At 46.3% G+C, this 15,307-nt stretch overlaps 1 protein-coding gene across 1 annotated transcript in view; it reads right to left on the reverse strand.

Moving 5' to 3' along the window:
* LOC120033044 (mucin-5AC-like) overlaps window positions 1-15,307 on the reverse strand; it is a 57,494-nt gene continuing 42,187 nt past the window's right edge. Inside the window, exons 4-6 of the mRNA XM_038979328.1 lie at window positions 9,553-9,710; window positions 6,883-9,384; window positions 1-4,124 (exon numbers count right to left, since the gene is read on the reverse strand). Of these exons, the coding sequence (XP_038835256.1) occupies window positions 3,190-4,124; window positions 6,883-9,384; window positions 9,553-9,710 (3,595 nt within the window). The 3' untranslated portion in view covers window positions 1-3,189. The remainder of the gene's footprint in view (window positions 4,125-6,882; window positions 9,385-9,552; window positions 9,711-15,307) is intronic.

Below are 15,307 nucleotides of genomic sequence, written 5' to 3' on the forward strand. Positions count from 1 at the left end.
GCAAAAGAAAATCATTTTATTTTTTCTAAATAAAATGCATTGAAACATTGACAAACACATTAGTCCTTCACAAAGTCACAGAACCTCAAGGAATTATTACGTATTTAAACAAGCTGCCGTAATTTGAACTCCAATGTCAAAATGCCAACCTAATTTCAACAAAAATAGACATTAGAAGGGGGTTTCCCTTCATTTAAAAATAAAATTACAGAACTTTACAAAAAGAGGGGAAGACTCCACATCTTTCAGTACTAGTGATTCCCAGACATGTCAATTGGGTGTGATAGTTCTGTAACTTGCATGATATTGTAATTTACTACAGTGTAATTTCTACACCAGCTAGACGTGAATGTTTGTAGATGGTTTGATCAGTTACATAAAATACAAAAATGTACCAAAGCGTGTTCCAGGAAGCACGGGCACTGAACACGGTCTAGTCACTTCATATCCCCTGATAACTATCAAAAAGATCTTTAAGAAATGCAGGCAAAACATCATACAAACAAAAGAAAAAAAGGTCTACAAGTGTAGTGCCGACAGAAGTTCAAAGGTCACATCTTGGAATTTAAATAAACCATTACATCTACAACCATTAACCTTCATTCTCTAAAACAGGATCTGCTTAAATCTATAAATAATGTCACCTCTTCATCTACCGTACTTTAAAATATTCTCTACAAAATAAAAATCCAGTGGGTTCACGTCATTGCAATAAATGGTCCGAGTCTCCCCTTTTGGTAATACTATACACTAACAATATACAAAACACTACAGTGAGGAAACATTTAAAAACACACAAGGTAAAGTCCAGCTTTGACCGATGCCTTGTGCGAGTCGCTTTGGGATTTTGGAGTAGAAGTGGCAGAGCCCTCAAATCGGAATGTACCAAACTGCCTTAGAAAATGGCAGCCACTTGGCTACACATGGAAACGGCTTGAAAAAGACACTGGAGAATCTAGCTACCATTTCTATTAAAAAAAGGGCCCTTGCTTGCTGTGCCTGTGGTGGAAAAGGGTTTGATTTCCAGATACCTATAGTATCTACTAGCTCTGGCCTCACAGCAGAGTGGTTGTATCAACAGTCGAGTCCATCCCTATGGTATATGAAGGAGTGTCTCAGCGTTCACAGCTCTTCCAACCCCTGTTGGGACAACCACCCGTTTCTGTCCATCCAGGATCGTTGCCCCACACAGTGGACTGTCCTTAGGGCTCAAAGTTCAACCACAATTACAAAATCCATGTTTCTGCTAAATAGATGACACTCCTGTTGGAAAATCAACTTCAGTGAGGCTTAATGCAAGTTCCCATTTGAACACAAGTACCCTAATAGTAAAGACAGTGTTTGACTCATGTCAGATCAGGTTTCAAACTGAAGGTACATGGAGCAATAAATCAATTTTCAAACGCTCTATAAATCCATAGTATAGGCTTAATGGACATACTCATTTACTATATTCAACATCCACTGAGGTAATGCAAATTGTTTTCTTCACATGCAGTACCTTTCCACCCAGACACACACATATACACATCCACAAGGTTAACTCTGTACCACCATCCTTCAAATATAGTTCATGACTAACCCCAATATTAACCCGCAAAAACCCATGACTGGTCCCAAATCGGTTTGTGTCATCTTGGCAATCTGTTGGTGCTGACCATCTGCCCAACGCCTATGGTCTTCATCACACCAAACTACCATAGGAGTTGGGCAGATGGTCAGCACAAACAGATCTGGTACCAGGCTAGTACCCAGCAGCCTCACAGAAGAACCGGTTATATCCCCAGAGTAATCTACTCAATAGTCTGTGTTTTCTTACACTCTGACCCTCTTCAATTACCTATTCATTTCTCCATTACCTCATATCAATGTCATGACCACTCCCACCCCCATTATGACATCATCCGTAACCACAGAAACAAGACCAAACATGAGGAAAACCACCCAGGATATGGGGCCAAGTCTTCAGAACAAAAACGTGAGTGCTTCTGAAAAAAATACTAAAAATAAACCGATATTTCCGGTGGCCGTCATCGGAGTCAGCAGTAGCATGCAACAGAAACAATCCATTTCATTAGCACCCAGGTGTATTTCACTAAGCTGGATCACAAAATAGATCCTGCTTAGTGAAATACCACCCTGAAATGGTGGCATTCATCATAGAGATGATAAATAACCTTATTCTAACAGATACGGCCAACCAGTGTTTCACCTCAGCTGGTTCGAAGGCCTCTGGTTTGATGTCAGAAAAACACAGGAACTTGGCCCATAGAAATAGAATCCCTAGAAAGGATAAAGGCCCTCAGCAATTGGAATGGGGATCCTGTGACTGTTCTAGGGATTCTATTTCTATGACTTGCTGCTCTCGAGTAAATCAAACCGTTTTGAAGCACAAAGCTAAGCAGGCATTGAGTGAGTGACAGGTTCAGGGTGATCATTATAGGATACTGGTCTAGTCAAGTGCAGTTTTTCATCAGTAATTCAGACCAATAATCATAAACCAAGTCAGTAGTGCAACATCTTCAGTGTTAACTGAACCACCCATCAAAACATATTGCGTGTGTGTGAGGCTAGTGGTTAGAGCGTTGGACTAGTAACCGAAAGGTTGCACGATCGAATCCCTGAGCTGACAAGGTACAAATCTGTCTTTCTGCCCCTGAACAAGGCAGTTAACCCCCTGTTCCTAGGCCGTCATTGTAAATAAGAATTAGTTCTTAACTGACTTGTCTAGTTAAATAAATGTTAAAATACAGTAGTTTTAGCTTCAGTGGCTAACAAGTTGTCACTATTCTACCCAAATAGCTGGCCCAGAAGCTTCAGTCAACCAGTCTAATCAAGGTAGTAGCCCTCTGGGACTGCTGGTGTGTAACCTAACATCGTTTTGGCACGAGAGAGAGGTGTAAAATTCAGTCAGTCTGTGATTGATATGACCGTAGTGTCAGTGTTCTTTGCCACCCATTCAAAAGGTATCATGTTTGAAAATACAGTGGTATAAGTTCAGTGTATCAAACAGTAGTGTTGTATTTGCAGTGGTGTTGAATGGCAAGTAAAGTAAAAGTAGCGTTGTGTACAGCAGTGATGTGACTGACAGACCTTGAATAATATTGTGGAGCAGTGTGTGCGACCATTAATGGTGAGTCTTCACTGTGTGCACACACACACACACACACACACACGTCTCTACATCCCTCAGTGGTGTGTCTCCAGCTCCACCACTGTCCACTCACCCTGGGGGGACTGGCCGGGGGCCTCCGGGGAGAAGCTGCTGACCGACGTGACCGTGGCTGAGGGAGGGGTGAGGGGGGGCAGAAGGTTGGGCCACAGGCTGGCCTCCAGGGGGCTCAAGGTGCCTCCGGGCAGCAGGAGCAGGGAGGAGCAGCCGTCGCCCGTCAGCAGCAAGGTCTGGTTGATCAGCTGCTGGACAATGTCAACTTTCTTCCCCCAGTCCAAGTCCAGGGGAGACGGGCATTCTGGGGAGACGTCCCGGGACTCTTCCTGCTCGGCAGAGTCTGGAGAGGGACTGAGAGTGGAGGTGGAGTTGCTATCAGCTCCGTCCTCATCCAATACCTCTCGACGGTCACTGTTACCGTCAACCTCTTTCTCCAGCCGGGCTTCTTCGCGTTGTTCGAGCTGGACATTAACCTCAATTTCCTTCCCCTCTTCATCACTTTCCAGGGCTTCATAAATGGTATGGAGACCAGAGGAAGGCGAAAGCAGCACTGTTGCCTGCCCTTTTTGGGGCTGTTGTTGCGGTGCCGTCTGCTGTGCCTGCTCCTCCAGCTCCTGCTGCCACTGCATGATCTGCTGCCTCTGCTTCAGCTCCTCCCTCAGCTTCTCCTCCTCCTGCTGCTGCTCTGCCTCCTTTTTCTTCATCTCCTTCTCTCTCTTCTTCCTCACCTCTTCGTCCTTTTCTTCTTTGGGTTTTCCCTGCTGTTCTCTGCGTTGCTGCAGTTCTAGTAGTTGTTGCTGGTGCCGTTCCAGCCTGCGGAGCTGGGGGCTGGCCTGTAGGCGAGGGCTCCGGGGGGGCAGGTCAGCACAGGTCAGCCTGGGTGGGGTCAAGAGGTCACAGTGGGGGTTGGGGTGGTGGTCGCGGCGGTAGTGTGGCTGGGGGAGCACGTTGAGCCCTGCGAGGAAAAAGTGGAGATCACACCCGGTGGGAAGCGTGCGTTAGAAAGAGAGAAAGACAGACAAGTGAGAGGGAGCAGTGCAGTGTGGGTATTGTAGTCTACCAAGGAGACGTTAGTGGGAGGAGTTTAAGACCGAGTGATGTAGTGTTCTACACACGCAGTAAATATGTAGCGTCGAGATATTGTAATTTTCCTGTTAGTGGCTTGAGAAGTGATGTATTATGTATCATCACAGGCAACTTACAACTATTATAGTGTATGGGTAACTGCCAAGATACAGGAAATGCCAATGTCTTAATAGGGTGTTGGGCCACCACGAGCCAGAACAGCTTCAATGCACCGTGGCATAGATTCTACAAGTGTCTGGAATGCTATTGGAGGAATGCAACGCCACTCTTACACGAGAAATTACATTTTCGGTGATGGCAGTGGAAAATGTCAGGCGCTGCTCCAAAAATCGCCCATGTGTGTTCAACAGGGTTGAGATCTGGTGACAGATTGCCAAGGCATATGGCTGACATTTTCATGCTCATCAAACCATTCAGTGACCACTCGTACCCTGTGGGGGGCATTGTCATCCTATGGGGGCATAGCCACGGTAGCCAAAATAATGGCCAACCCAGCATATTTATACATGGCCTAAGCATGATGGGATGTTAATTGTTTAATTAACTCAGGAACCACACCTGTGTGGAAGCACCTGCTTTAATATACTTTGCAACCCTCATTTACTCAAGTGTCTCCATTATTTTGGCAGTTTTTCATACAATTCTGTTTGAACGCTAAATTGACAATTGTAGCTGGGCCTAATGGTTTAGGATAGCCAAAGTGTGTCAATATATGACTACTGAACCCAGGAACTACCTCCTCACTCACATGGTATCATGGGCAAAGTGTGCAACATTGACAGCCTGAAAAGCAAAGCGTGTAAAAAGAGGTGGGGGCAGGGGTGAAGTGAAGCAATGGGAGAACAGGAGAAATGATGACAGCAGGGAGAGGCGAGAGGGGCGGGGCATTGGCTGGGGAAGTTAAAAGCAGAGAGCAAATATAGCAAACCATTTTCATTAACCTTTTCAAAATGTGACTTCCCAAAACAAAATACGCCGATAATATTTTTGTTGTGCAATAAAGCAGCCCAACTTCCTGTATATGCAGTAACTACCAACTATAGTTTTGTGAAATTTAAAAAAAAAAAAGCTTGTGAGCAACCAACCATTTCCTTCAGTCCCCGTCGGGAGCTGGTGAGTAAGTGAAACATGCAAGACGAGACCTTTCACCATGCATCAGTACATAGACAGCAGCACCACCACATGTGAACTGGACTGCGTCTGAAATGCCACCCTACTGCCTATATAGTGCACTACTTTTGACCATGGCCAGTGCATTATTTAGGGAATAGGGTGCCATTTCGGACCAAGCCCTCAAACCAAACCAAAGCCAATGAGTGTCAGTCAGTGACATGCAAACAAGGCGTCCCAAGGGTAAAGTAGTTAAACAGTGCGGTTAAAATGGTGTGCGGTGGACATGCACTTGTAGATATAACAGAGACATCTCAAACAATGTAGAGGCCAGGCAGAACAGAAACAAAAAAGGCAAAACACACATTACTAGAGGAAAAGAAACACTGGTGGGTATGCTCTTCTGTTCGGATGATGGTGAACCTTCTTGACGTTGTTTCTCAGTTCGTTTGGTGATGGAGGAATCCAGTGGAACAACGAAGGGTCACTCCACCAGGTCTTACATAAGGGGGGGGTCACAGTGCGGAGGAGGAGCAGCTGAGGGAAGGTGGGAGTTTGATTGACATACTCCATAATGTCTCTGTTGAGCCCTATTCTAGATGGTGGGAGTAGGGTGAGGAGTGTGTGTGTGTTTATAGGTATGTGAGGATGTAGGTATGAATGCTTCCTTGCTGGGAGACCAGTAGTGATTTTGAATCCATATGCCCCACGGGTACATAGTGTCTCCCCACATAAGGTTGACACAACCTTGACTCCCATGTTATAGGACTTAATATATGTGATAGGTACAAAATGTGCCATCCAAACTCCCCAATCCCCACTTGAATAAAACTGTCCGGGAGAGAGGAGTCATGTTAAATATCTAATCTTTATTTAAAGCTTGGTAATGGTAAATACTCCAAAAGGACAAACGTAAGAAAGAGGGGGGGAGGGGCAGTCTAACCTTAAAGTGCAGAAGGAAAGGGGGAGTGCTTGGGGGAGGCGGAGGAGGACAGATGTCTGTTTCTTAATGATGGAAAACAGCAAGAAAATACAAAATTAACATTCATCTGCATTTTCTTGTTCAGTAAAAAAGTATCGGATAAATACACAAAGTTTAACATTTCATTCCACATTTTCTTTCGTTATGTTTCTTCTTGGTTTTCTTAAGAGCTGCGTCACAACAGCCCAGTCAATGCAAATCAAACCATGCCAGTTCATGTTTCAGATCTGTTCATTAAAAAGAAAAACACACATTCTAATAGTAATAGTCGTAGCTATTGCACATACAGGAGTTAAGCCATATACTCATAAGGTAATATCATACGAGGGAAGTGGCTCTGCTGTATTTAAAGTCTTTATTTCTTCCCTTCCCTATTTTTGCTCTTTTTTTATTAGCATTTTGATCACATCCACCCCAGTTGAAGGTTGGGGACAAAACAATGATGACTAAAACAGCAGAGGGCTCTGGGGAGGGGTGGGTAAAAGGTGTGTTACTGGGTATGTAGGGAAGTAGGGGGGGGGGGACTATACGTTACCTGTGAGAGAGTTCTCAGTGTTTTCACAGACAGTGGAGTAGTAGGGCGGTTGGGTGACACGGGGGCCCTCCCCGGGCTGCTGGGGGGCCACGAACAGCACGGGGTCCAGGGGTTTCAGATCCCCCATGTCCCCTAGCTCTGTCTCAAGCGTCCCACACAACATGTACTGCTGCTCCTCTGGGTTGGAGACTAGAAGGGAGTCTGCCGAGGCAGCCTGTTGGGGCGGCGGCATGGTCAGCTCCTGGATGAGTGACGGGTCCTTGGCCTCCTCAGGCAGCTCCTCCAGGGAGAAGATGCCGGGGCTCTTGGCGCAGCTCTCAGCCGTGGAGTGGTTATTGGAGTTGGTGTTGGACGCCGTCATGTCATAGGCGTAGGATGCCGCCGAGTTGGCAGACTGGGGGGTGTCTCCGCCCTCGTCTGTGCCTCCACTGGTCTCCTCCCCTTCCTCCAGGGCAGACAGGCAGCGCTGGGCGCCGGGCTTGCTGTCAAAGGCGGCAGTGTGGATGCCCTGGCCCAGCTCGTACAGCTGGGCCTCGCCCTCCGTGTCGCTGGCCTCATCCTCCGTGGTGGAGGAGGACGAGGGGTTGGACGTGGGTGATATGGCGGGGTCCCCTGGGACCTCGTTGGCTGGCAGGGTCTCTGCCACCTCCCCGTCTCCGTCCTCTCTCACCAGGTGGATGCCCAGGTCCTCCAATTCAGGCTGGAGGGAGAGCACGGGGGCCAGGGCAGCAGGCAGGGTGTGGAGCTTCCCCCCCTCAGAGCGGGACTCCACCCCGGAGCTGCTGTTGTAGTCACAGAGCTCCTCTGGGGTGCTGGTCTCGCTGCTGCTGTGGACAGCCAGCTCCGTAGCGCTTAGGGTGCTGGAGTGTGACATGCCGTGGCCAGAGGCAGCCATGGGGGACAGGGAGTGCAATGGGGCTAGGGTCTCTTTCTCAAGTGGAGATGCAGGGGAAGGCTGATGTGAGGGCTCATGCAGAGCTGGAACAAATGGTGTGGCAGCCAGCTGCAGCCAGGGCTGAGCAGAGTACTGGGTGGGTGTCTCCATATCAGCCTGCCAGGGGTCTGAGGGGCTGGTAGGGGTCAGGGGGGAGGCTGAGGCAGCCTGGGGGTGCGGCTGGGCCCAGGGGTCACAAAAGGAGTTGGGGTTGGGTTGGTCCCACTGGGCGGCCAGGGCAGAGGGCAGCAGTGGGGCAGGCAGGGCTTGGTTCAGGTTGTCCAGTCTCTCATCCTCCGCAAAGTCATCCTCGTCTGCATTCCCGTAGCTCTCCAGCCCGCTCTCTGTCACCCCCTCACTGGCCATCTCCACATCGTCATCCTCATCCTCGTCACGCCTCACTCTTCTCGGGTCATCCGCCCGTTCCGAACCCACCTCCATGTCGCACACCCGGTCTCCGTCTTCATCGTCGTCATCAAAATCATTGGTCGGGATGTCGGGCACCTTCTCAAAGTCAGGCGAGCCAGCCGAGGCAGACATGCCCTCCATGTCGATGGCACCCTTCAGACTGGCGTCTCCTAGGTCATCCATACTCTCTGTGCCCTCCAGGACGCCCGGGGCGCTCAGCTCCGACGCCCCCTGCTGGCTGCAGCTCACCTCAGAGTCCAGCTCCGATAGCAGGGTGCCGCCTGCACGCCACCCTGAACCCGCAGGGCCGGCTGAGCCAGGCCTGGACTCTTCCGTGGGCTGGGAGCCGCTCATTTCTGACACAGACACCTGCTGGGTGCCCTCCCTCTCCTCGTCCTCTTCTTCATCCATGTTGAGCTGGGCTTTCTCTGAGGCATCCGGAGGGCTGGGTGTAGCCCTAGCCACTGCTGCAGGGATGTCCTGGTGTAAGGTCTGGTCTGGTGCTGGCTGTGTCGGGGCTGCTGGGACAGTCTCTGGTCGTTCAGACCTCTCCTCCTGGGCAACAGTGACTAGTGAGCCCTGTGGTGGAGCAGGAGCCAGCCTGAGTGGGCTCTGTGGTGGAGATGTAGAAGTAGTATCCTGAGGAGTTGGGGCTGAAACCTCTTCTCTGGACTCCAGGGCCACTGCTGGCAAAGACGCAGACACTGGTGCTGGGACTTCTGAAGCTGCCATTTCTGGCTCCGCTGCGGCTGTCATGGCGACTGTTGCCACGGCAGCTGCTGCTGCAGACTTGGGAGCTCCAGGTCTAGCAGTGAAGGGCAGGACAGACTGGGTTGGTTTGAAGGCTCGTTTGACCGACTGGGGGGTGGTGCTGCCCACGGGCTTGTTGCTGGGGGAGGCAGGGGGGGTCTTGCCCTGGGGCTGTTGTGTGGCAGGGGGCCGCGTGGTGGGAGGGGCTTTACGTGTGGGCAGGGGCTTGGGGTCCTGTGATTTAGGGCGGGCTGGCTTGGTGTCTGCCGCCTTGGTGGGATGGGGCCTTTTGGAGGCGGGCTCGGGTCTGGAGGCTGCAGTCACTTTAGGGGGGTCAGGTTTGGTCGTTTTGGTAGTGGCGGATGTTACCGGATTTCTGGCTGCGGTAGTGGTTGCTGGTCTGCTGACATCTGTAACAGAGCAGAAATAATTTAAACATGTTTATCTCTTCAACTAAAAATATAAAAATGGTACCTTCAAGTTGATTTTGAGATACATACAGGTGATGCTCACAAGACCAATCCAAATAGAATCAAGTGGGTTTCATTCATGGTACAAAACTTGTAAGGCATGTGCACCTTTCTTGGCAGGGCCTGTAGGTTTGGGTGCCTGCGCTGTGGTAGTCCTGCCAGTAGAGGGGGCTGTGGTGCCGACTCTGGAAGCTGCAGGTCTGCTGGAGCCTCCAGCGGCTGGCTTGGATGTGCCCATTAACAGTCCAGTGTGACCAGTGGCAGGCCTGGGGAAGAACACACTTTATTTATTTATTTAGCCAGGTAGGTTATGGAGAACACATTCACATCTACAATAACCTGACCAAGAGGGCGCAATGATGGGCTCCCGAGTGGCGCAGCGGTCTAAGGCACTGCATCTCAGTGCTAGAGGCATCACTACAGACGCTGGTTCGATTCCAGGCAGTATCACAACCGGCCGTGATTGGGAGTCTCATAGGTCAGCGCACAATTGGCCCAGCGTCATCCAGGTTAGGGTTTGGCCGGGGTAGGCTGTCATTGTAAATAAGAATGTGTTCTTAACTGATTTGCCTAGTTAAATGAGGTAATTATTTTATAATTAAAATGATAAAATAACACCGACAGAGGGCTGCCTCGCTTCTAGCTCCTAGGAAACTTTGTAGTATTTTGTTTATGTATTATTTCTTTGTTAGCCCAGAAAAATGTGCGTCTTACATACAGCTGGGAAGAACTATTGGATATCAGAGTGGAGGTAACTCACCAGCATTACAACCAGGAATACAACTTCCCCGAAGCAGATTCTTTGTTCGCACCCCCAAGGTCGACACAAAACAACACCGGCGAAGGAGAGGTACTCGGAGCAGTCTTCTAGTCTGATTTAGGAGGCACGCACACCACCCACCACTTCTGAGTATATTACTCGCTAATGTTCAGTCTCTGGATAATAAAGTTGACGAGCTCAGGGCGAGGGTGTATTTCCAGAGAGACATCAGGGACTAACACTCCGTTTCATGGAAACATGACTCTCTTAGAACATACTGTCCGAGTCGGTCCAGCCAGTTGGGTTCTCAGTTCATCACGCAGACAGGAATACCTATCTCTCCGGGATGAAGGGCTGGGGTGTATGTGTCATGATTAACGACTCATGGTGTAAGTGTGATAACATACAGGAACTCAAGTCCTTTTGTTCACCCGACCTAGAATACCTCAATCAAATGCCGACCGTATTATCTCCCAAGATAATTTTCTTCGGTTGTAGTCACAGCCGTGTATATCCCCCCTCAAGTCGATACCACAACGGCCCTCAATGGACTTTATGCAAACCACATATCCTGAGGCTGCATTTATTGTAGCTGGGATTTTAACAAAGGAGATTTGAGGAAATGGCTGCTGAAGTTCTAGGAACATATCAACTGTAGTACTTGCGTAAAAACTCTCAACCAACTTCTGGGATGCCTACCACACCCTCCTTTTGGCAAATCTGACCACGACTCCATTTTGCTCCTCCATTCCTATAGGCAGAAACTTAAACAGGTAGTACCCGTGCTAAGGACTATTCAACGCTGGTCTGACAAATTGTAATCCATGCTTCAAGATTGTTTTGATCACGCGGACTGGGATATGTTCTGGGTACATTCCAAGAATAATAGACAAATATACTGATACAGTGACTGAGGTTATCAGGAAGCATATAGGATATGTTGTACCATCTATTAAAACCTACCCTAACCAGAAACCGTGGATAGATGGCAGCATTCGCGCAAAACTAAAAGCGTGAACCACCGCATTTAACAATGGCAAGGTGACTTGGAATATGTCAGAATACAAACAGTGCAGTTATTCCCTTCGCAAGGAAATCAAAACAGGCAAAGCGTCAGTATAGAAACAAAGTGGAGTCGCAATTCAGCGGCTCAGACACGAGACGTATGTGGCAGGGTCTACAGACAATCAGACTACAAAAGGAAAACCAGTCACTTCGGACACCGACGTCTTGCCCCCGGACAAGCTAAACACCTTCACCCGCTTTGAGGAGAACACAGTGTCACTGATGAGGCCCGCTACTAAGGATTGTGGGTTCTCCTTCTCCATGGTCGACGTGAGTAAGACATTTAAGCGCATTAACCCTCTCAAGGCTGCTGGCTCAGATGGCATCTCAAGCCACGTCCTCAGAGAATGCGCAGACCAGCTGGCGGGTGTGTTTATTGACATATTCAATCTCTCCCTATCCCAGTCTGTTGTCTCCACAGGCTTCAAGATGTCCACCATTGTTCCTGTTCCCAAGAAAGCAAAGGTAACTGAACTAAATGACTAAATCGCCCTGTAGCACTCAGGTCATTCTCATGAAACCATTAAAATACCATGGCAGTAATGATTTTAAATATAAAAACATCTAACTTAGTAATATAACAAAATATAATAAAGATGTGTTCTCTACCTTGAACAGAGTAATTTCAACATAGGAATGAATTATTCTTGTATTTTATTGCATTTTCTGCTGAATTTTTCATTACAACAACGCATCCAGCTCTGTCTGAATGTATGTTATGTTGTAATTTAAATAGTAAAATGAAAAAAATAAAATGGTGGTTCTACTAGATGTATTCAAATGACAGAAATTATTAACTGAATATTCATGTATAATAATAATTTAAAAAGATTGGAAAAATTAAGTGCCCATGACTGTTTACACAGAGAATTTTTAAAATAAAGTTTGATTTTGAATGAAGCAACACATCTGCCAGTACCTTCAAAATGGCTACCAGTTAAGCAGATCTCTTCATATTTCCAGTTAAAAGTTAAACATTCTTTTGTCAGACTGCATACACGACAGTATTGATTATCATTACCGATACAGGTAGTTTTCAACATTTAGAAAAACGTTACATTTTAAATCTATGAAAATATACTTCATTAATCTCTAATTATGTACATTGAATAAAAATCTGCTTAGTCATCATGTCTTCTCTATTGTTAGCAAAACATGCTAAGGTTCGTCATCCTCAGCTCTCACAACACCATTCTCACTTAGCGCTGCAATTTAAGGCCAGTTGCGGTAGAGAGAACTTGTGTTTCGGTAATGAGAATTTAATCAGACTATATTAAAAAATATATATAATGAACTATTAATTTAAATATGATTTACTAATTGTTGATATTTTGCTTTCTGTCCTGTTTAATTGCAGACAGTCAGCAAGTGACAAAAAGAAAGCTTTAGCGAAGGCTGACAATTTAAGAGAAAAAGTTTACATCAACCCGGAACTGCTGGAAGAGTACAGAAGGCGAGAGAGAGTTTAGGTGTTGGAGGTTACAACAAGCGTAATTAGTATATATAGTCTACAGGAAGCCTACGCCCTCATACAGTGTCTGTAGGAAGTCAATACCCTACAGTGTTAGGAAGTATACACATGCACACATCCACCACAAACAATCAGTAAGCCATTTAGTTTATACCATAGGATGTCCACACACAGTCTAAGTGTAAGCTATTCAGTCCCTTCTATAGGACACACACACACACACGGTCAGTAAGCCATTCCGTCTCTACTATAGGATGACGTGTCCATAACAGTAAGATTTTTCCCATGTTTTGAGACATGCTAATTTCATGTCATGCTTCCTTTCCATTTCCAGATATCAAAAACGAAAGCAAAATTGTAAAATCAAAACTCAAAATCTGACAAAGAAGCAACATGAAGGAAAAAAACAGTGCCGGGAAAACTCAAAAAAGGTATTCCAGAAGAAAAACAGTAAACTGTATTGGACATAACACCAAGCGAGGAAGATGATACACTTCAACATGTTCAAGAAGCAAAATGAAGAAGTTATTCAAAATCTTCAAGAAGACCCATCCTCCCCAAGAGAACAGACATTCACTTCAGCAGGTAAATGTCCCTGCCATCAACGCAACTCCTAAAAGAAGAGACATCTCTACAGACACCAGGACCAATGAAGACATCTACCCCAAAGGAATCACCCAAAAAGAGGAACAGAAGAAAGAAAACACTATTGAGATCAAAGTTGCACTACACAGAAGAGAAGCTGCTGGAGAGGACCAAAGAGATGATCAACCTAAAGAAAATACTTGAGATGATGGCCAAGAGGAAGCAGGTAATTATCAACATGGAAGGCAGAGAGGTCCAGAAGAGAACTACAAAGCGAAGTCAGAGAACATTACCCAATAACAGCCAGAGAAGACTAATGCGTAAACTTGTTAGCCGCTTTCTTTCACTTTCGTAAACTTGTCTCCACTGTAATAAAATGGGAAATCCAGAGACATTCTGACAAAGGGCCAGATATTCTGAAAGAGAGCCTTAAATGGAAACTATAGCAAATCTTCATATAAAATGTTTCTGAGAATCCAAGGCACAACCTTTCCAAGGCTCAATTCTTTAAACTTAAAACCATTTTGGATTGGCCAGCGAAGAGTCAGACAGAGAAACATGCTTGCAAATGGCATGGAAACTTTGGCTTGAAGATAAAGAAGCTGCACCAGCTTGGGGTCATAGAAACATCATCCCCAAGGGACACTGTACAGGCCAGTGTGTGTAGTGATGATGACATGTGCTGTTTTTGTATGTGTTGTTTTTATGTGTTCTATTTTTTATGTACTTTTGAAGCACTGCAAAATTAAATTGATTGTACTTGAATCCATGATTGTGCCAATATTCTAATTTATTTTCAACATTCAATTTTTGTTTTTAACCATACCTCAGCCTTAGAACACTTATTACCGAAATCAACCTCAATTCCGAAACCTATGTATCATTACCGCAACAGGTGTTCATTTTATGTTAATTTAATGAAAGGAAAAACTGTAGTTTGCTTTTAATTGCAGGCTTGACACAATTTAGAAAATATGTCAGGTTTCAATGAAATATAAAAAATTAGGTTGTAGATTGCGGAAGGCGTAGCGGTAATGAGCAGTCAAAATCAAATAAAAATGTTAATTTAAAAATATATATTATTTCAGAGTTTCAAGTAACTGTGCATGACTTAAATTCATTTAAAAAAATGAAAATGTATTAGCTTTCCAAATGGTCTTGACGTTTTCAGACCGTTGCGGTAATGAGATTAAGGACTTGTTTTGGAAAATATGTTCAAAAAGGTGTTAAAATGTCAGTAAATGTTTTTTAATTAATGCTCAAACACTTCAGACGTTGTTATTAATGCCTAAAAAGGAAATTTGATGCAAGTCTTTAAAGATTTCATGTTTGAAACCAAGATTGTGAGAATCATCCACTCCTGTCATCATGAAATGAGAGACTTTGAGAGACTAGTCAAGGATCATATCACCTCCACCTTATCACCCTAGACCCACTTCAATTTGCTTACCGCCCCAATAGATCCACAGATGATGCAATCGCCGTCACACTGCCCTATCCCATCTGAACAAGAGGAATACCTATGTAAGAATGCTGTTCATTGACTACAGCTCAGCATTCAACTCCATAGCACCCTCCAAGCTCGAGGCCCTGGGTCTGAACCCCGCCCTGTGCAACTGGGTCTTGGACTTCCTGACGGGCTGCCCCCAGGTGGTGAGGGTAGGAAACAACACCTCCACTTCACTGATCCTCAACACTGGGGCCCCACAAGGGTGTGTGCTCAGCCCCCTCCTGTACTCCCTGTTCACCCATGAGAGCGTGGCCAAGCACGCCTCCAATTCAAATCAAGTTTGCAGATGACACAACAGTAGTAGGCTTGATTACCAACAACAACGAGACAGCCTAAAGGGAGGTCGTGAGGGCTCTGGGAGTGTGGTGCCAGGAAAATAACCTCACTCAACATCAACATAACAAATGAGATGATCGTGGACTTCAGGAAACAGCGAAGGGAGTACCCCCCTATCCACATCGATGGGACCGTA

The sequence above is a fragment of the Salvelinus namaycush genome, chromosome 39 (assembly GCF_016432855.1).
Source record: "Salvelinus namaycush isolate Seneca chromosome 39, SaNama_1.0, whole genome shotgun sequence".
NCBI classification, from domain to species: Eukaryota; Metazoa; Chordata; class Actinopteri; order Salmoniformes; family Salmonidae; genus Salvelinus; species Salvelinus namaycush.